The sequence below is a fragment of the Euprymna scolopes genome, chromosome 8 (genome assembly GCF_053919585.1).
Source record: "Euprymna scolopes isolate OS-2025 chromosome 8, ASM5391958v1, whole genome shotgun sequence".
NCBI classification, from domain to species: Eukaryota; Metazoa; Mollusca; class Cephalopoda; order Sepiida; family Sepiolidae; genus Euprymna; species Euprymna scolopes.
In genome coordinates this window covers 2,584,997-2,608,661 of record NC_136489.1, presented here as the reverse complement: position 1 = coordinate 2,608,661, position 23,665 = coordinate 2,584,997, and the positions used below count along the sequence as shown (strand labels likewise).

The following is a 23,665-nucleotide window of genomic DNA, read 5'->3' as shown; positions in this document are numbered from 1 at the left end:
GCCCAAGGATGGAGTACCGTTGCTACATCTGGGCAGGAGCTGCCAGAAGCACCTGATCTTGCCTTGAGTTCTAAACAGACTTCGTAGCCCAATGGAGAATGCCCTTTTCTCTTTTTTTTTCTTTTTTTTTTTTTTACACAGTGATCACCACTTATCAAGGCCCGGAAGCCACTCAGGGATAAGAGTTATTGCAAGTACATTACGTTAGTGTGGAGATTTCTCTTCTTTGTATCTTCTTTCCCACAGAAGAGACGCTGTGAGCCTGTCTCTGCTTTATCGTTATTTTCATGGCAAGTGCTCATCTGAGCTCCAATCTATGGTCATCTCTTGCTAAACTTTCACAAAAAACACTCGTCTTTCTAAAACCACTATCAATAATTTCCCCACTCTTTATCTGTGCCTAAACCTAAATGTAGATTGCATGCCCGTGGAACTCTCTTCTGTTTCTCTGCTTTCCAGCTGACTACAATGTGATTGTCTTCAAGTCCAACATAAACAAATTCTTGATAAGCCAACCCATTAAGTAATCCAATTTACCAAATTTCCACTACTAACGATTACTACAATATTGTCCTATTGACTACCGTACACTCATTAACCCTTATTTTCAAGTCCTTGATAAGTGATGACTCCTTTGTAAAAAAAAAATCCTCAGCATGGGTGACACTCAAAAAAACAATTGCAAATTACATGGCTAATGGAAAGAGAGAATGCTACCAATGTGGTTAAATATTTCATTCCAAATTCTGTGCAGATTCTTAAGTTCAACGGAAAGATTCCTAATTTCTTGAAGGAAGTTGGAGGTTTTAACTGAAAAAAAAACACACACAAAATGAGGAGAATAATTCGAATAATTCAAATTTTTTAATTCGTTTCATAATTTTTTTTCTTTTTTAGTTCAAAAAATTTTTTTGCAAATATTTGTTTTAATTTTAAAATGCTGTTTTAATTTTAAAATATTTGTTTTAATTTTAAAATATTTGTTTTAATTTTAAAATGCTGTTTTAATTTTAAAATATTTGTTTTAATTTTAAAATATTTGTTTTGATTTTAAAATGCTGTTTTAATTTTCTAATCTTACATACTCAACTTTGCTTTTAGAGGGTTACTCATGAAATGGATATGTCTTATGGGTTACTTGGAAGCCTTTTTAGAAGTGGTAAGTAGTTTTCTAACATTATTTACAACTGTTTTCCTCATCTATTTTCAAAGTATGTATCCTAATGTACTCACCGACCTTCTTTTTGTCATAGTTGTTAACGTTTTTGGAACTTTGAACTAAACCCTACATTTAACCCCCCTTGAGTAGACTGCTCTCATTCTGCAATCCTCACTTTTTAGATAAATAATTTTCTTGCAAATTATATTCTGAGATTATTTATTGACATATATGCAGACAACACAACTGTCTATGGCAGCACTTTGAAGAGCATTGATGATTAAGATATTGTTGATTGTCTGTCTGTTTCTCTCTCTCTCTCTCTCTCTCTCTCTCTCTCTCTCTCTCTCTCTCTCTCTCTCTCTCTCTCTCTCTCTCTCTCTCTCTCCAAAGTTCAATTGAGAAAATATGCCTTGTTAATTTTAATCTGCTATGCTCAGATCACTGTTTTACATCAGTGAAAATAAATGGCTATCTTTTTGAAGAACCTACTTGTCTGGCCTGCCTGGGCAGTATTTATCTTGGGCAGAGTGAGCTGACTTCCTCTGAAAGAGAAAGTTTCAAGGAAATATTAAATTCATAAATAGTCCTTAGTCGAATTTATATCTAGATTCTTGATTAATTTCCTCTGACTGACTTTTACTTCAAATCTTAAAATGGAGAATGTGTTGCAAAATTTTACTGCTTTTGATAATACCTGGCCTTTAATGTAATCCTCTATGTACATATAGAGGGTATTTTATTTTTTTTAAATTCAATTTTCACCCCAAACAGTGCCACTTTGAAGTAGGGGGTTACTATCGGGGACGTAAGTTGCAGTAACATTATGAAGGGACATTTGAACTTCTGCATGTCAGTACAGTTGAGGAAGCAGAATCTCAGAAGGGAGTTCCAAAGTCTAGCAGTTCTGGGGAAGAAACTATTGGAGTAGAAGGCTTTCTTACACCTAGGGATCTCTACTGTATAGGGGTGGGATTTAGCTAGAGTCAAATACTCTCCAAGATGGAGTTATACTGCTTTAGCTATAATAAGGATTCTGTTCTGCCTTGACAGATTACAAAGCGACACTGGGTCACAATTAGTGATCTAGTTTATATAATAAAAATACCAAATCAAGAATCAGTTATAAACACAATTTTATGATTCAACTCTTTTATTGTTTTTCTTACCAGAGAAAATATTGTGCAAACCATGGTATTAGTAACTTGATTAAGGAAAGTGATTCTAGAATATGAGGTGTGGATGCATAGAAGAGCTGATGGTAATTAACAAGCAATTCATAGCAAAAGAAATGAATATCCAGTAGTTAGGTTGAATACATGCTAAAATATTTTATACTTCTGGGATTAACTTATGTTTGGAAAAAAAAATTATTTTAATCCTTCTGATTATGCATAAATTGTAATAAACTGAACAAGTCATCTCTTTCGACAGATTTCTATAACTCTTCCTCATATTGAACATTAAAATAAAGAGTGACACATCATAAACATGTATATATAAATATAAATGATAAATAAGATAGTAAAAATATATATATTAAATGATAAATTAGATAGCAATATATATATATATATATATATATATATATATATATATATATATATATATATATGGGAAATTTATTACTGTTTATGAGTTTACATATTGTTTCAGCTAGGGGGAAATCCTCAAAAGAAGAGGAAATATCCGACAAGCTTCGTCAGAATTCATAGATGGACTCATGAATTCTAGTCAGATATTTCCTCTTCTTTTGAGGATTTCCCCCTAGCTGAAACAATATGTAAACTCATTCTGGACTCACAGTAATAAATTTCGTATATACTGCTCTGGCTATACATTGAGCACTCTAGTCTGTTTTTTTCATCACTGATAAATAAATATATATATATATATATATATATATATATATACACACACATGATATATATTCAGTGTGATACTATGGATGCCTCTCCTCAGTGTTAGGAAGTGATTTATAAAAAAAAAAAAAAAAGGAAAAACGTGCCAGTAGAAAAATAAAATTACAAAAAAACAAAAAAAAAAAAAAGAAATAATGGGAAGAAATACTTTAATAGCAGAACAAAAGTATAAGAATTAAGAGCAATACAAAGATAATAAGGGACCACCTAGAGTGGCTGATGTGGCAAATCATTTTTGCTTAGCAGTTACTCTGAGATGAAGACGAGACTTTTAGAGTTTCTGATTCAATAATGTTAGGATTAAGAGTTTAGGGACAATTTCCAGTTTGAGACAGTTGACAGCATGTTGTGGCTCCAAACAGATCAGAGAAGTTTATCAGCTGATAGTAATCACCCCGACAGACAACTAAGATATAGATGTTAGTGTGTGGAGGGTCATTTTCCCTGATAATATCATACACACACACACACAACTGATATCTACAGAATGTGGCGGAGTTGGGTTTTTTTGTTTGTTTGTTTTTTAATCAATTTTTACCCCAAACAAGGCACAGTGCCACTTTGAAGTAGGGGGCTACTATCTGGGACACAAGTTGCAGGGGTATTATGAAGATTGTGAGACGAGTAGCAAGATGTATGTTCACATTACACTTGAACTTCTGCATATCAGTACAGTTGGGAAAGCAGAATCCTGGAAGAGAGTTCCAAAGTCTTGCAGTTCTGAGGAAGAAACTATTAGAGTAAAAGGTTTTCTTACATCTAGGAATCTTTACTGTAAAGAGGTGGGACTTAGTTGCTTGTCGGGTTTGTCAGGGGGTAGTTACATCGAGGAGGCACAAGTGCTTGCAGTTCGTCAGAGCACTTATCATTAAAGTACTTGTAGAACAGGCAGAGGGATGCAACATTTCGTCAATGGGACAGAGGTTGAAGCCTAGATGATAGTTCAGGACCTATCAGGTTGGCGACTCTCTTTTGAACCCTGTCCAGGAGTGAGAGACAAGCAGCAGATGCACCAACCCAAATGTGACAACAGTACTCCATACATGGGCGAATGGTGGCCTTATAGAGGTACAGGATACTTTCAGGTGTAAATAGTTTTCTAGCATGGTAGAGAGATCTCACCTTCTTTGCAGCAGCCTTGGCAATACTCTCAATGTATCTATTCCAGTTCATGTTCCCTGTAAACGTTAGGCCAAGGAGTTTAAAGGAAGTACTTTCAGGTAATGTGTTCTTGTCCATTGCTATTGGTGTTAGAGAAAGTTTCTTGTAATTATTGAAGGAGATAAGCTTAGTCTTGGCAGCATTGAATGTGACTATCTATTTTTGTTTGCATTCCACTACAGATTGGAGGTTATCCTCTTTCTGCTATTTCCTTAGATATGTGTTCATTTGTTTTCCCCTCATGCCTGTTATAGAGAGTGGTGTCATCAGCATATATACCCATCTCCGAAACAATATTATCAGGGAGGTCATTTATGAATATCAGAAATAATAAAGGTCCAAAGATCCACCCCTGAGGTACTCCCGCATTTATATCATATTGTTTTGATGTATGACCATCGAGGACAACTTGGATTTTTCTCTTACTTAAGAAGGATTTAATTACATTGTGTATTCTTCTAGTGATACCATATGATCTAATTTTCCTTAGAAGACCATCATGCCATACTCTGTCAAAAGCCTTAAATATATCAAGGGCTACCGCTCTACCCTCCCCTGTTTTGTCCAGTGAACGATATATATGTTCAGAGATTACAGTTAAGATATCTGCTGTGGAACGGGCTTGTCTGAATCCATATTGTTTGTCGGTTAGGAATTTAGCAGCTGTTAGATGTTGGACAAGGGCTTGATTAAAGTCTCAAATATTTTGGCGAAAAGCAGTAGGCTAATGGGGTGATAATTTAATGGGTCAGTTCTTTCACCATTGTGTTTTCTTTTGTGAATTTGCTTTGTTCTATTTTATTGCTCATGTGAAAGACAACAACATGGCCAGAACAAGCATTGGGGGTCGATGATTCTCGAGAGAGGGTTCACATAATAGTTGTACCTAATGGCTCACAGGTAGTAGTTTTATAAAACACCCTAATACAAATTGGATTCTCTGTAGAATTTTACTGAAGGCAAGTTGTTATTGCTTTTAGTATAGGGCTTTGTTTTCAATTGCATCCCTGGACAAACAGACACACAGACACTACTTTTATATTAAAGATAGACAAGTGCATTAAAATATTCTTGAAGAATATTTTAAAGTGAAAGATAAGTTGTGGCTTATGCATTTCTATTTACAAAAAAGATCTGCTGATGATGATGATGATGATGATGATGATGAAGAAGAGATGCTGTTTCTATTTCCAGGGTCCAGACAAACATTCTTTGCTGCACAAGTAATGCGCTATGCTGACCTCTATGCAGCCTCCCTCCTCAACCTGCTGCATTATCCTTTCTGTTATATGTTCCGTGCACCTGCAATGCTGGTAAGTCGTTCTCATTCTCTCTTTCACTCCTGGTGCTACCAGATCAGGCTGCGTATTGGCTTTCTGAAACGAAATGCACCTACATCGATTTCTGTTTTTGTTTTCTATTCTATTTTGTAAAACTTAATTATGTTCTACAAAAATAAAAACAAAATCAACAGCCCCTCTCCCTTCTCCCCTCCTTTCTTTTTCCTTCCCTACTTCCCGGTCCTAGATATGACCTTAAACTATATCTGATGGTGAGGCCCCAGTTTGCGGGCTTTGGGGAGCGTGGAGCCACCCTTTAATTGCCATTGCTCCCAGGTCCACTCTGACTGGAGTGGTAGTACCTGTTAGGGTCCCAACTATGGGTTAAATAAAAAACAAACCAAAAATAAAATAAAAAATAAAAATAAAATACATAAATAATAATAAATACATTCTATTAAAAAATTATTCTTCAAAATTTGATCAGATTCCACTGGACCCTGTCAGCAGGGCATCAGAATATGCCGACTACCCCCCTGCAGAGAGTAGAAGTCCCTCAATGGGGTTACTTGTTGGCCGTAGGTAGCGACCCGTAATACCCTTAGGACGGGATCCTGGTGGTTGAGAGATTTGGAGGTTAGGATTTAGTACCCCCCACTTCCCAACACACCACTTTGGCCCTTACTGGGCTAGACGGGCGATCGGAGGGGCCCGATCCGACCAATTGGCTGGTCACGTCAAGCCCCACCATATATCGCCCACCCCATAAACCTATCATCAACACAATATGCCTATCCCTTCCCCACAAATAACATCTACTCCCTAATATATGGTGGAAAGCGGTGGCTGAGGGTAAATCGACGAAGTGAAATATCTATGACATGGTTGCAAACCCTTTAAATTACTTTGTATCCCAAAATAACATCAAAGGAAAACAGGTGCTCATAAATGATATCACATAAATCGAGTATATCACTTTTGTATCCTTGTTGAGCCTGGGCGAATGGGTTTCCCCACAGGCACTTCCCATATAGGGCTCCGAGGTGAGTGGGGAGCAAAGATGATGAAAAAACCAACTTTTTTGATTATGGCTTTTATTTTACCCCCAAAACCCCTCAAAAAAGAAACTTCTCTGATGTTTCCGACATCTCAAGTTCAGAGGACGAACAGAATTGCTCAATCAATGAAAACACAATATTTTTAGTAATGGAAACACTTGAAAAAAAAATGAAATAAATAAAATTTCACCTTTTACAATGGAAAAAAATTTTCTCCCAAAAAATAAAACCCAAAATGATAAAAAGACTGCAAAATAACACCATACTTATCGAATTGAAACAAAAAACACAAACTAAAGAAATTCTCAAATGGCAAACCTTTAACAATATCAAAATTAAAACTTATCCCCACCCATACCTAAACTCCTCAAAAGGAGTCATTAGATGCAGTGAACTATCAAATTGCTTGACTGAGGAAATTTTATCTAATCTATCATCCCAAAGTGTTACAGAAGTAAAAAGAATAAGAATAAAACGAAATGCAAAAACTATATTGACAAATACATATATACTCTCCTTTGACTCCACAAACCCCCTAAGTGAGATTAAAATTGGATACCTAAAAGTGAACGTTGAAAAATACATCCCAAACCCTCTAAAGTGCTACAGTTGTCAACAATTTGGACATCACCAATCCAAATGCACCAAATCACCAATCTGTGTAAGATGTGGTGAAAACTCAAAACATAGTGACTGCAAAAAAGACCCCAAATGCTCAAACTGTAGTGAAAACCATTCAGCTGACTTCAAAGGATGCAAAACATGGCTAAAAGAAAAAGAAATAACAACAATAAAGTACACAAAAAATATAACCTTCCCAGAAGCCAGGAAAATTATGAACGCATGATACTCAGAAGTAACCAAGAATGCTAAAATACACACAAATCAAAGTTGTCAAAGCTATACAAAAAATCCTCCAGAAATAAAAACTGAAGAAATATCTCAATTGATAAAAGAGATGAAAGACCTAATGAAAGGAATTAAAACACTAATCCTGAACTCTGGAAATAATCAGTCTACAAAAGAGAGTACAACAACAAAAACAGAACCAACAAATCAAAAAACTCAAATTAAATCAAACAAAGAAAAAACTCACCAAATGAAAACAACCTTTTTATAAACAAATCCAATGAAACAACACCATCACCCAATAAAACGAAAACTAAAGAAAAAACAAACAAACCAAGATCTAGATCCCAATCAACCTCAAGAGGAGGAAACAAAATAGGAACACTGGAGGAGATGGAAGTAGAAGACAAAACACCCCCAGACAAATAAAATGACAGACCACAATAAAAAAACTCAAACTATCATTCAATGGAACTGCCAAGGACTTAAGGCAAACATAAACGACTTGCTATTGTTAATATCTAAACTATGACCTGCTATCATCTGCCTCCAGGAAACATTCCTAAAGACACACGATAGCATCACTATAAAAACTACACCCAATACAACTTTATATACAATACTGGACAGAGGGACTCCTGAGGTGTATCGACTCTAGTTAGAAACGACATCCCTCAGAACGAAATAACTCTAGACACCACATTGCAAGCAATTGCTGTGAAAACCACTTTACATAAAACTATCAACATTTGCTCCATGTATATCCCACCACATGACCCCATAAATGAAGCCGAAGTCAACAAAATAATAGAACAACTTCCTAAACCATACATCCTACTACGAGACTTCAACAGCCACAACATCATATGGGGAAGCAATAAAACAGACATAAAAGGTAAAAAACTAGAAAATATCAAAAATAACAATCTGTCCCTCATGAACCAAAACTCCAATACATACCTCCACCCTGCCTCAGGTACATACTCAGCCATTGATTTGTCGCTATGCGACCCAGCCACATTAATGGACTACAGCTGGCAAGTGTATGATGACTCATGTGGTAGCGATCACTTTCCCATCATGCTTGAAAACTCAATCCCGATTGAAGATAACCTTCCCAGATGGAAGCTAAATAAAGCAAATTGGGAGGAATATAAAACCCAATGCAATGCAAAACTAATAGACAAAGATGAACCGGAGAACTCTATGGAACACTTCACTGATACGTTGATGTCAATAGCTGGGGAATGTATACCCAAAGGCTCCAAATCCAAAAAATATAAAAGACCTTGGTTTAATGAAGATTGCCAAAAAGCGGTAAGATTACGTAAAGCTGCACTGCGAAAATTTAAAAGTCGTCCCACTACCCACAATCTAGACCAATTCAAACAAAACCAAGCAAAAGCCCGTAGAACAATTAAGGAGGCCAAAAGAATGTCATGGAGAGTCTATATTAGCAAACTGAACTCTAACACCAAAACAAAACAAATCTGGAATATAGTTAGAAAGATAGCTGGTAAAAATCAACCAACACCGCTAAAACACCTGTCAAAAGATAATACAAAATAACCAGCAAAAAAGATATAGCAAATGTACTCACAAAAACCTTCTAAAAAAACTCCTCTAGCAAAAATTATAAACCACAATTCAAAAAAATCAAACTAGATGCTGAAAGAAACAAACTAAACTTAAACTCAGACAATCTAGAAGACTACAACAAACCTTTCACCCTATCTGAATTAACCGATGCCATAAACAGTTCACACAACACTGCCAGATGAGATCCACTGCAAGTTCTTGAAACAACTACCTCAAAAATCCTTAATCTACCTCCAAAACATCTTCAATGACATTTGGATCAGGGGTAAACTCCCTGACATATGGAAACAAGCAACAGTGATCCCCATCCCCAAACCTGATAAAGTTAAGTCTGATCCCACAAGCTACCGACCCATAGCACTAACAAGTTGCGTATGCAAAACATTCGAAAGAATGCTAAACAAAAGATTAACCTGGTACCTCGAAGCAAATGGCCTGATAACAGACCTCCAAAGTGGATTTAGAAATAAAAGAAGCACTATTGATAACCTGGTACGCTTAGAAACCTTTATCAGAGAAGGATTCATAAAAAAGGAACATACGACTATTTTCTTCAATTTAGAAAAGGCCTACAATACAACATGGAGATACGGTATCATGAATGAAAGATTTTTTGTCTGACAGAAACTTTAAGGTCCGTTAAGAACACATAACGACCATCTTCTTTGATTTGGAAAAAGCGTACGAGACAACATGGAGATATGGCATTATGAAAGACCTGCACAATCTAGGTCTAAAGGGAAGACTACCCAAATTAATAAAAGATTTTTTATCTGACAGGGACTTTAGGGTCCGTGTGGGATCCACCCTTTCTGACCTCGAAAACCAGGAGGAAGGGGTCCCACAAGGAAGCATACTATCAGTCACTTTATTTACTATAAAGATTAACAATATTACCAAATGCCCAAGTCCTGGAACCGACTGCTCCCTATATGTCGATGACTTCTTGATCTGTTATAGATCAAAAAATGTCCAAACAATAGAGCGACAGTTGCAGCTGAACCTAAACAAAATAAACCGGTTGGCCACAGAAAATGGTCTTCAATTTTCCGAGTCTAAAACGAAGTGCATGCACTTCTGTAATATTAAAAAAATGCACAACGATCCAACCCTCAAACTCGATGGCAAAAAATTGATATTACTGATCAATATAAATACCTAGGGATCATTTTTGACAAAAAATTTAATTTTATTCCACATCTGAGATATTTAAAGCAGAAATGCCACAAAGCACTACAATTATTAAGAGTTGTCGCCAACACAGACTGGAGAGCAGACCAACAAACACTCCTAAAACAATACAGGACTCTAATTCGTTCAAAACTGGACTATGGCTGTTTCATTTATGGGTCAGCAAGGCCTTCCCACATAAATATCCTTGACCCCATTCACCATGAAGGACTACGACTAATCTTGGGAGCATATAGAACATCCCCCAAAGAAAGCCTATATGCAGAAGCCCACGAAGCACCCCTAAAGCTCCGACAGGAAAAACTTGGCTTACAATACTACCTGAAACTAAAGTCTTGCCCAACAAACCCCGCTTATCAATGTACCTTTGACCCCAAATATAGAAACCTATTTAACAGAAAAGAAAAAGAAAAACCTTCGGACTTCGAATGGAAACCAGTATAGAAGAATCTCAAATTCCAATAACAAATATCCACCATTCTGTAATATCCGAAAACCCACCATGGACTATGAGACAACCAGATGTAATGCTGAACTTAAATGAAAATAAAAAATCAAAAACAAATCCTACCATATTTTAAAAACTTGAAAATATCAAGCTATGCTACTCTGACTATACGCACATATACACGGATGGCTTGAAGGATAACGATAGAGTTGGATGTGCAGCTACCTACAACAATACAAAAATTAGCAAACGACTTCAGAATGAAGCCTCTATATTTAGTGCTGAAACCAGAGCCATAGATTTAGCACTGGATATCATTGCTGAGGAAAACTCAGAAAAATTCATTATACTCTGATTCTTTATCCATTTTAACAGTATAAAAAATAGAAAACAGGAGAACTCCATAATTATCAAACTGTGATTTTTCTGACAAAGGGAGAAGAAAAAGCTGTTTTCTAGGTTGGCAGTATTTTGTGCGAACAGTTGGCTGAGATGGCGGAAATTTTCTGTTTCTATGTCTATCATTGTAGCCATGTCACTAGTAAGGGTGCTGGAGGTAAACGTTTTGTCTGGGCTGACGTTATCCGCCTGATAGTCAGGGACCCGAACCTTGGATTAACCACTAAGGAGGCTGTCCTATCAGCAGGTGCAAAGTACTGGGGCTGCTGTATTGCCATTTGGTGAATGGATTCTGGACCATGCAGTAGCTTCTGGTGGGGCCTCTCGATGCCATACTAGTGGGTAATTGTTACGGCTTTACCTTATCATTAGCTACAAATAAAAAAATATAAAAAAATTCTTCGTTTCTTTTTCTCTCTTAATTTCCCCTCTCTGTCCTGCTCTAAGTAAATCTGACGACCTAGTCCACAAATTTCAAAATTTCATCATGACAAGTTTCAAGAAAAAATACACGATTAAACCCGGTTCTCCAACTTCCAACGTAGACCCCTACTACCATGTCTCCTTCTCCAACATCAGGGGTCTACGTTCTAACCTTCCAGAGGTTGAAACCCAATTACAGGAGACTAAACCAGACCTTTTATTTTTAAGTGAAACTGGCATTGGACAGGCTATTTCCCTAGAAGAGTTCGCAATTAAAGGATACTCTAACTTAACCTCTAAATCTGACCCCCAAGATCGCCATGGGCATGGAATATGTGCCTATATTAAAGATAGCTTTCCATGTGGTAGGGACATCTCCAGGGAAGATCCTAACTTACCCTATATGTGCTTCCGGGTTGCTTTAGCTCACACTACGGCATTTTTATTTACTCTCTATCGCCCCCACAACAGCGGAGTTACTATATTTAAAAGCATATCTGAGAAAATTGACCAAGTCCTATCTGCTTATCCTTCAGCTAACATTCACGTATGTGGAGATTTCAATGTTCACAACGTCGAATGGTTGACTCACTCAAACAAGACCGATGATGAGGGGAGGTTCTGTCATGATTTCTCCATTGCCTATGACCTCACTCAGATTGTTCAGGAACCCACCCGTGTGCCCGACAATGACGGCCAGTATGCGAGCCTACTAGACCTTTTTCTCACAACTTGCCCTGAACTATGTTCAGTTTCTGTTCTGTCGCCTCTTGGATCTTCCGACCACTCTGTTGTATCAATTAAGATAAAAATGAAATGTAATAAGTCCCCAGATGTACCTCTCCATCGTACAGTATATCGATACACTAAGGCTGACTGGGATAGCTTCCGTACATTTATAACTGATCTACCTCTGCATTCCATATTTAAAAAGGATGTGTCCTCTATAGTATTAGACCTGACGGAATGGTTAATTGTAGGTATTGATCGTTTCATATCCTCGAAAAAGTTTCAGCAAAAATCTAACAGCCAGCCATGGTTCTCTCCAGAATGTGCTGCTGCCATTGCGCACAGAAATCACTTTTTCCACTGTTTCCAACGTAATAGATGTATGGAAACTAAAGCCGCTTTCAGGACTGCCAGCAACCATTGTAACAAAGTAATAAAGTGCGCAAGATGGTTGTATGCTCAATCTGTTAAGTCCAAAGTAGCTGAGCAGCGGCTTGGTTCCCACCAGTTTTGGCAAATAGCAAACAGAATTCTGAACAGAAGTGTGCGCTCCATTCCAACTATCATCAATGGACCTGAGGTAATCTCGTCAGCATCAGACAAAGCCAAACTCTTTGTCAAGAATTTTGCAGCTAATTCTACCTTTTGCGATCAAGGCCGCCAACCCCCAATATTTCCTCCTGTATCTGAAAACACACTATGTGATATACGTATATCTGTACGTGATGTTGCCAAGCTAATCAAAAACCTTGATTCCAGTAAAGCAACTGGCCCTGACGGTATTCCAATTATAGTACTCAAAAAACTTCAACCTGAACTAGCGCCCATACTTACAAAACTATTTAAACGTTGTCTTAAGGAGAATAGTTTCCCATCTCCCTGGAAAATTTCATCTGTATGCCCTGTATTTAAGAATTCAGGTGATCGCTCATCCCCCTCTCAGTACAGGCCAATAAGTTTCCTGTGCGTCATGAGTAAGTTGCTGGAATCTGTGTTAAATACAGAAGTAATCAACCATCTCAACAAAAATAACCTTCTTAGTGACACTCAATATGGTTTCCATTCTGCTAGATCTACAGCAGATGTGCTTACAGTTATATCTCATAGGATTAGCAAATCTCTCGACGGAGGCAACCTTTCTAGGGCAATTGCTCTTGACATATCTAAGGCCTTTGATAGGGTATGGCATAAAGGTTTACTTCATAAGATCTCTAGCTATGGTATAGCTGGAAATGTCTTCTCAATTATTAAATCATTTCTTTCTGATAGGTTCATAAGAGTAGTAGTTGATGGGCAAAAATCAGAAGCCCACAGTATTAATGCCGGTGTCCCTCAGGGGTCCATCCTAGGCCCAACTCTTTTCCTGATCTACATTAATGATCTTCCAAATCACATCCTTACATCATTTGTAGACATTTATGCTGACGACATTACCATTTATGGTAGCACATCTAAGACAGTAAACGACCAAGTTCTCTCCAATTCTCTCTCCTCTGATCTTGAGCATGTAGTACAATGCGGAAAGGAGTGGCTGGTTACTTTTAATGCATCTAAAACCAAGCTTCTCTCTTTACATCATCAACATTCTGATCCACATCTGACATCAATTGAAATGAATGGCTCTCGTCTTTAGGAGGCCTCAAGTTTTGACAAGCTTCTGGGCTTGACCATTACTCCTGATCTTAAATGGAACACGTACATCAAATCTGTTGCCAAGGCCGCTGGAAAAATGGTGGGATCTTTCTATCGATCCAGTAGATATCTCACTGCTGATGCAATTCTCTATCTATATAAGAGCCAGGTACGTCCAAGGATGGAATACTGTTGCCACATCTGGGCAGGAGCTGCTAGAAAGGACTTATCCTGCCTTGATAGAGTTCAAAATAGACTTCGTAGCCTCGTAGGAGATGTCCTTTTCTCTTCCTTGCAACCTCTATCTCACAGAAGAGATGTTGCGAGTTTGTCTCTGATGTATCGTTATTTTCATGGAAAGTGTTTGACTGAGCTTCAATCTATGGTCCCCCCTCGCAAAACTTTCACAAGAAACACTCGTCTAGCTGTAAACACTATCAATAATTCCCCCCACTCTTTATCTGTGCCTAAACCTAAACGTAGATTCCATGAACAAAGCTTTTTTATTAGAACTGCACGCCTGTGGAATTGTCTTCCGTTTTCCTGCTTTCCGGCTGACTACAATATGGTTGTCTTCAAGTCTAACGTAAATAAGTTCTTGATGAGCCGTTCCATATAAGTTATCAAATTTACCGAATTTTCATTACTAATGATTATTATATTGTCCAATTTCTACTGTACACTCTTTAACCCTTATCCTTGAGTGGCCTCTTGGCCTTGATAATGAGTTGATACCTGTGAAAAAAAAAAAGAAAAAGTCCAATGTGAACAAGTTCTAATTGAATCGTCCCCCTAAGTAATCCAAGTTTCAAAATTCCCACTGTTTACTATGCTAAAATCACAATGACTAATGTATACCTATTAACCCTTATCCTCGAGTGGCCTCTGGGCCTTGATAAGTGGTGACACCCTTGTAAAAAAAAAAAAAGAAAAAAAAAAACTCCTAAACAAAATAAATCTCATTACCGACCAAAAGAAAATAATATTCACCTGGATCCCTAGCCACATGGGAATCAGTGGCAATGAAAGAGCCGATGCTATGGCTAAGGAGGCAATGAAGTTGAACCTTTATGAGTACAGGATCCCATACACGGATATTAGACCCCTGATCAACAAATGGCAAAGTCAATGGAATAAAAATACAAATAACAAATTATACGATATAAAACCCACACTTGGAGAGAGGAGGCAGGATTATCAAAAGGCAAACAGAAAACAAAATGTCATTTTAACAAGACTTACAATAGGTCACACACACTTAACTCATTCCTACCTCCTAAAAGGAGAAACTCAACCCCAATGCATTCCCTGTCAAGTACCACTTACTGTAAAACATTTACTAACTGAATGCACAGATCTTTCACAAATTAGGGAAAAACACTATAAAGAAATAGATCTTCAAATAATCTTCAAAGAGAACAACACCAGAAAAATCTTATCTTACATTAAAGAAATAGGACTCTTCCAAAAAATATAACCCGCAAAAAGCTTATATTCTGCAAAAGCATCCTGCAAGACAGAGAACAAAAATGATAAAATCCACTATAAAACAACCAAACCAAAAGCTACAAACTAACGATTGAAAATACAAAGAGCTTCAAGAATAAAAGTCTCCTATAAAATAACTGGATACAACATCAAATACTATCCCCAAAATGACTAGATTCAGCATTGAATGGCCCAGAAGGGGTTGATAGAAAAAACAAAACAAAAAAACAGCATTAAATGACCCACAAAGGTTGATATGCTGATTAAATAACCCATCCATCCATCCATCTCTTTCACTCTTTTCTCATTCCCCTCTCTTTTCCTTGCTTTCTTCTTTTTTTCTTCACTTTTCTTTCTTTTACTCTTCTTTTTTTTTCTCTTTTGCTTTTTGGCTTTTTTCTCTTCTCTTTTATTCATTTTTTCTTTTTCTTATTTCTCTAAACTGCCTCAGAGACAGTTTCACCCCCAAACCATTTTTCCTTATCCTTTTTACCTATTTTTTTTTCTGCTAATCTCATTTCCCATCATCATAATGCATACTGCATGATTACATTGATTAACCAGTTCTCATTAGATCACTGGAGTTAAGCAACATGAAGCTTGGCCAGTACAAGATGGGTGCCCATTTGAGAATATTTGGTGAAGTCTGTATTGGGCAAGACATAGCACGGAAGTAGTAAGGCCCAAAAACTATCATGAGAATGCTCAATGTCATTGTATAATCTTGTCTAAAAAAAAAAAATAAATATTACAGAGAAGTGTTATGATTTTACTGTTAGTTAGAGGGGTCAGATATTAGGTTGGTGCAAAAATAATGTCATTTTTGGCGTTCAACTTTAAAAGATCATAACTCGTTTCATAGTAAAATTTATTAATCAAAATAAGAACCATTAGAATAACCACATTTTTGCCAACAAGAAACAAGTTTATTTATCCCATTAGCATAGAAATTCGGATCATCTCGGCTTTTGAAGCATATTTTATGCAGGAAGTTGTTGAGATGTTTGAAAAAGTGATAATCGATGGGTGAGAGGTCCAGTGAATATGACGGTTGAGGCAGAGTATTGTAGCCCAATTCGTTCAACTTCTGCAGGGTCAGTGGAATAACATGCAGGTGAACGTTGTCATGGAGGAGAATTGGTCCCTTCATATTGACCAATCTCGGGCACATACGTAGGAACTTCTGGTGCATTTTGTCAATTTGTCAGACAGTACTTCCCTGCCATAATTGTTTCACCTAGATTCAAGAAGCTGTGACTAATAAAACCGGCTACAGACCACCAAACAGTTACCATAACCTTTTTTTGGTGCAATTTCGGCTTTGGGAAGTGTTGTGGAGCTTATTGTATAACATGGCTATATATTTATCAATGAATTAATTCAAAAATCATATATAAAAGTAACATATGTGAGAAAACGATATTGTTTTTGCAGAAACGTAATATTTATGTTGGAGGTACAAGTGCAGAAAGTGCTTCATGAACACATTAGCTTGTGTCACAGAACCAAAAATGCCTAAGACTAGTTTATTCTGCCATGTTGGCTTCTGGTTTGTGACATCATTTCCTTAATATGTTAACTTAAATTCCTAATCTTAGCTTCTAGTGGAACTTAATTTTATTTCTGATGGAAATTTCTTATATACATTATCTGCCACATCCCACATGCAGTATCATGACATTCATCTCTTTTCTAGTGGTATTACGATATATCAACACAATGAGCCTGACTGAATTTGAAATTGTATAAGCCAATTCCATAGTCTGTATGTGGTATCCATTGCAACACTTGTGATCCCATTATTTTTTTTGTCATAAAAATAAAAAACATTTAATTAAAGATGGTTTCCATTGGGAGGTAAAAAAGATATGCTGCCAGATTTTATACAACCGACTTGTGTATTTTTTATTAACACATATTTTAAATAAATGAATTCCTTACCCCATTTTAGATAAATGAATTTCTTAACATGTATTTTAAATAAATGAATTAATAACACATGTATTTTAAATAAATGAATTTATTAACATGTATTTTAAATAAATGAATTAATAACACATGTATTTTAAATAAATGAATTTATTAACATGTATTTTAAATAAATGAATTTATTAACATGTATTTTAAATAAATGAATTTATTAACATGTGTTTTAAATAAATTAATTTCTTAACATGTATTTTAAATAAATGAATTTATTAACATGTATTTTAAATAACTCATTTAAAATACATGTTTATAAATTGAGTTATTTAAAATACATGTTTATAAATTAACTCAATTTATAAACATGTATTTTTAAATAAATAAATTTCTTAACATGTATTTTAAATAACTCAATTTATAAACATGTATTTTAAATAACTCAATTTATTAACATGTATTTTGAATTAATCAATTTATTAACATTTATGTTAAATAAATGAATTTATTAACATTTATGTTAAATAAATGAATTAGGTATCTGATAGATTCTCACCAGATGTTTTCCTTGCTATTTTCTCTTTTTATAGATGCCCCATGAATCTACAGTTGGCCACGATGACTCTCCTCCAAATGACGATGCAAATTTTGTGTCCCGAACCCGATCTTCATCCCTGTCTCAAGAGACGGAATCTCCTATCCTAAAGAAGCCACGAAAACCCGAGGACAATGACAAACATGTTCCACACCTTCGAGCAGACACCCCCACAAAGTTAACACATTACCACGATGGAGATGACTCTGATGATACAGAATAATTAACTTTCACAGAATCGATTTCCTGATTCACAGTTTATTTTGGCCAATGGTTAAACTTTTATAGACAAAAATAGCCAGCTTTTTGCCCCACTTCCCACCCTCTAACATGGTTGGACCAATGCTAATTTTAAGATTATGTCCGCATTCATTCTTTCTATTGAATTAGGTTTCATTTTTGGTACTATTTTGTTTTTATTATTTTGTTTTTATTAATGAGATTGCATACATAAATGCATAAATTCATGCAACCTTAAGAAATAAAAAGGTAAAAATTTTGTTTTATTTTTACACCTTTCATATTTATTTTGCAGACTGTTATCCTCATCTTTATCGTTGTTTCACCACGTTTTGGCCAACTAATTCTAATGAGGATAACAGTCCACAAATTAAATAGATATAAATATACAAATTACTCATTTCAAAGAATTCCAATAATAAAAAATAAAACACCGTTTATACTGTTGGATATTCCTTTTCATGATCATCTTGGTGACCTTATTTGGACTTTACATATGAACCAGATCTGGGTCACCAACTTTGATTTGATTCTTTTTTATAGCTAGAAAGCTAGCTGAGAATGAATTGATGACCATGTACAACACAGAATATTTAAAATTCGGCCAGCTTGTGGGTTGGTTCATAATTTCCTAGGATTTACATTTGTAATCCATTTTTTTTTTCGGATGGCCATGAGTAAAAATTGTTTTATACAGACATCTATCTGCTAACTTTGCATTTCACGACTACTTTGATTGACTCTTTCAAAAATACCCTCTCTCTAATATCACATGATCTTATTTGACCAATCACAGTTTTGTATACACACAGCTCTACTATCTAACACCGTGTGGTATTTATCTGTTTTATTTTATATTCAGCAAATTAATTTTTAATTTGATAACATACCGTTGAAACAAGTTTAAAATTTAATAAAAATAAAAATCTTGAATTATTTCCTAATTTTTAAAATAAATTTATTTTAATTAGAAAAATTATCATTATTATTTTGTTGTTAACAAACAACCTCAAGAAAAAGTTGGGATAAAATTAAAGCTATGAATTTGTTTTAACTTTTAGTTTTTCTTTTAAACATTTCAATTTTTATAATATAAATTGAACTTTTTATTCATAAAAAATGTGAATAAATTATGATTATTTAAATTTATTTAAAGAAAAATGTAAGGCTGACTTTCATTTTCCATAACTGTTGCTTTGAAAATGGTAAATGTTTATTTACTTTGAATAATTGGTGTTGAACAAAAATTGAATTTCTTTTTAGTTTAGAAAACGTGATCATTATCTAATTCGTCAATATCAAGATCCAATACAAAAAATGTAAGATAATAACAAATTAGTGGATTCATTTTAAATGACAACCAAATTTCACGGTTGATTTTTCTTTTTTTACTTTTAGACCATTAAAACTAATTTTTTCTAAAAAAAATGATTTACTGAAATAATTTTTTTTAATTCAGAATATTATCAATTAAGGACCACATTTTTTTTATCTGCTTGTTCAATTTTTAGCAAGGTATGCTTATTTAGCTATTGCAAGTTGAACATAGAATAATTCCCATAGGAGTTTTTTCTTGACGCATTTATTTATTGAATTTTGTTGAAAAAAGTCTTTGATTAAAAAATAAAAATAGAATTTAAAGAAGACTTTTTTGTTGCTAACGACTAATTGGAAAATAAAATAGGGTGAAACAATTTTCTGTTAAAATACAGCAAATATGTTGCATATGGCTGTCTAAACTTTTTTAAAAACTATTTTTCATGAATTTTGATCATACACCCTCCATCAGAAATGACGTAAAAATAATTGTGCTTCACCAACGTCATACTAATAACGATTTTCAGATAAAATAGTATTTAAGTGAAGTTAAAAAATAAGAAAGATCAGAAACGTCTCAATCTGGAAACTTTAAAAAAAGGGAAAAAAATAGAGAACAAAACGTACCAATATAGAAATGGTAAAGGATTTCAAATTCATTTGAGGTGGGGTGGGGCAGGTCTAACTTGCTATTTGCTTTGCCTTTTCCTAAACTCTTGAAATAGTTTCGACTTGAAGTTTCTTTGCTCACTAACTTTTGTTTGGAGGGGCAAATATATACTTATTTATGTATATTTATATATATATATATATATATATATATACTTTTTTATGTACATTTATATACAAATAAATACACATTAGTCTTTATTATAGAGTGGTGGATAGAAATAAAAATAATTAAACTTTGTTCAAAATCTCTGATCGTCAGACAATTTATAAAATGAGATTACTGAAGGATTCAGACTTGGCAATGCAAAATCCAGTTATAATTTATCTAATTTCAAATTCCTGATTAATCGCCTCCTTAAGTAAGACACTTTATCAAATTTCCAACACTAACTATTACTATATTATCCCATTGATTATTGTACACCCAATAATAAACCTTATCCCCGAGTGGCTTCCAGGCATTGATAAGTGGTGATTCCCCATATAAAAAAAAAAAAAAAAATTCCCTATGAACTGTTGTCCTCATCAGCCTTGATATATTTTGGAACGGTTTTTCCTATGACCTTCTTCATAAATATGTGTTCATTTATGTACTGTGAGTTTTTTCTGGATTGATTTTTTTCATGTATGTAGATGTTTCGTACCTATTTAAATCTGATAATTTTTACATTCATTTTTAAATAGGTTGTCCATTAGCTCTAAGTATTCTTTTGAAATGTATAACTTAAATTATATATCTTTAATATAAATCTATTGTAATTGTAAAAACTAAGTTTCACTTGAATTATCTCCCCCTTGAAAATTATAAACAAAATTTTAAGAAATGTGTTGGCAGTTAATTTTATGACATCACTTTAATTACTGTTAATAAAACTATTCCATATATATGAGAAAATAAGACAGTAAATTACATTTAAATAACATCAAACATTAATTGTTGTTGAAGAATAGTTATACAAATTAGGCATACAATTAAGTATGTTTGAGTCTTTGTTCTCTCTCTCATATATATATATATATATATATATATATATATATATATATATATATACTAGCAGTTATGCCTGGCTTTGCTCGGGCCCTATGTACTGTTCATAACTTTATTAGCATATGTATATATTAAAAAGTATGAATATGTACGGTAATGCCTTTCTATATAATAGGCTTCCTTAACTACCAAAGGGAAAAGTTGGTAGAGACCTCAGGCGTCAAATTTTTTTAAACTTTGACCCCAGTTTTGACCTCTTAACATTTTTTTGTTTTGGGCTCAACTTAGATTAAAAAGTTTGACCCAAGTCCAAGTTACCTACATCTCAAGTGTTTAGACCAAAAATTGTTGGAGGAGTTTGGTAGAGTCTGCAAAGGTCAACTCTTTCAACTTTAACCTCTTGCCAGCCAAATTTTCGCCCCAAAACTGATTAAAAAGCTTGCTGCATGTCTGAATACCCTTTATGTAAAATTTCAAATGTTTAGACCCAAAATTGGTTTAATAATTTGCTAGAAACCGCAAAGGGAAAATCTTTTGAATTTTAACCCCTTGGAAGCCAAATTTTCAGGAAAAAAACAATTAAAAAGCTTGCCCTATGTCTGAATACACTTTATGTAAAATTTCAAATGTTCAGACAAAAAATTGGCTGAGTAATTTCGTAAAGACAGCAGAGATCAATCTTTTTTTAAACTTTGACCTCTTAGCATTTATTGTTTTGGGCTCAAATCAAATTATAAAGTTAGATCCATGCCCAAGTAACCTATATCTAAAATTTCAAGTGTTTAGACTCAAAATTTTCAGAGGAGTTTGGTTGAGTTTTCAATGGTTTGAACTTTGACCCTTTAACAGCAAAATTTCTGACCAAAACCTGATTAAAAAGATTTTCCCAAATCTCAATACCCTGTATGTCAAATTTCGAGTCTGTAGACCGAAAATTGACAGAGTTATTTGGTAGGGAAATGTACACAGACAGACAGACAAACATTTTCATTTTATATATATATATATATATATATATATATATATATATATATATACTAGCATTTCAGTCCGGCATTGCCCGGGTGTTTGGAGGTGTATGTTGAGCAGAGCAAAAAAAAAGCAGTCAATTTTTTTAATTTGACCCCTATTAGGACCCCTTAAGTTATAAAGTTAGATCCATGTCCAAGGAACCTATATCTAAAATTTCAAGTGTTTAGACCCAAAATTGTTGGAGGAGTTTGGTAGTGTTGTTCTCAATGGTCAAATCGTTGAACTTTGACTCCTTAACAGCCAAATTTCTGGCTGAAACCGATCACAAAGATTTTCCCAAATCTCAGTACCCTGTATATCAAATATTGAGTCTGTAGACTTAAAATTGACTGAGTTATTGTGTAGGGAAATGTACACAGACAGACACGTTCACTTTTATATATATATAATATTTTGAAAAAATCAGAATATGATAATATCAGTATTATCAGTTAGATTCTCTATTGATATAAATGCTCAGTATTCTAAATAGAGCATTAATAGAGAAAAGTATAAATGTTCAAAACTCCATGGATCAATAAAAATTATTTCACTTCTATGAGCAGTTGTGTATTCTAGTCAAAACTGTATATTTGTCATTCCTTCTATCTGAACATCTACAACCCCCGATCTCCTACAAACATGCATTCTTTCTCTTAGCTTAAAATTTTTCTAAGAACATTTAACACATTATAAAATGGGGAAATAACAATTTAAAACTATATGAAAAACTCAACATTCAGTATGTTACACAAATAACTTTTATATCAGAACTTAAAACAAGACTGAATAGGAGTCGGCCACATCCTTTGAAAGCATTATTTCGTAAGGTTGAAATGAAAACTTTTGTTTAAAACAAGACTGTTTTGCAATCTCCCCCTTCCAATTTAGATGTTTTTATTTTTATATTTTTTTTATATCTTCAATAGAAAGTTTGAAGCTGATTATAATTTTGAATGGAATAATGATTTTGTTTTATATTTGTTTTGTTTTTTTATTATTTGTGATGGTCACTGTCATTTGTTTATTATGATGATGATTGTTGTTGTTATGATGATGATGAGTGGAGCATTTCTTTAAGTAAAAATGCTCAGCAATTGAATGATTGTGTGTTCTAATGTCCGACACACCGTCAGTCTTTCTTACATAGACGATGCTTTTAGTTAGTCACATTGTCTATGGTTACTGCCATAATTAGCTGCTACGCAGCTTCTCAAACAAGTACAAAGGATTAATTATATCTGCCTGTATTTTTTTTTTGTTTATTTATCAGCTCATTTTTGTAGTTCAATTTTTTACTATGAGCTGCTGAGATTTTTTTACCTCATTTAAATGTTAAGTTACTAATATAAGCATGTTAATTATTTAAGTAATTATTACTGTTAGCGACATGATTTATTTTGAAGGGAATAAAGTTATGAAATTTTTCAAGTATTCTGTTACAGTTTTGAGTGTTTGAGATGACGGCTGATTGTTTTATTTGTTTTGATCGAACTATTGTTCTCATCTTGAGTGTTATTTGTGCAATGGTTCAGTCGATGTAGCCTTCAGCCCTCATCAGGCATGCTGGAAAAGAAAAGA

The 23,665-nt window shown here is 34.5% G+C and overlaps 1 protein-coding gene across 1 annotated transcript in view; it reads left to right on the top strand.

The window, feature by feature from the left end:
* Positions 1–18,231, top strand: part of LOC145283485 (cytosolic purine 5'-nucleotidase-like) — a 363,668-nt gene extending 345,437 nt beyond the window's left edge. Inside the window, exons 16-18 of the mRNA XM_080132307.1 lie at positions 1,102–1,159; positions 5,437–5,555; positions 17,852–18,231. Coding sequence (XP_079988433.1) covers positions 1,102–1,159; positions 5,437–5,555; positions 17,852–18,079 — 405 coding nt within the window. The 3' untranslated portion in view covers positions 18,080–18,231. The remainder of the gene's footprint in view (positions 1–1,101; positions 1,160–5,436; positions 5,556–17,851) is intronic.
* The last annotated feature ends 5,434 nt before the right edge of the window (positions 18,232–23,665 follow it).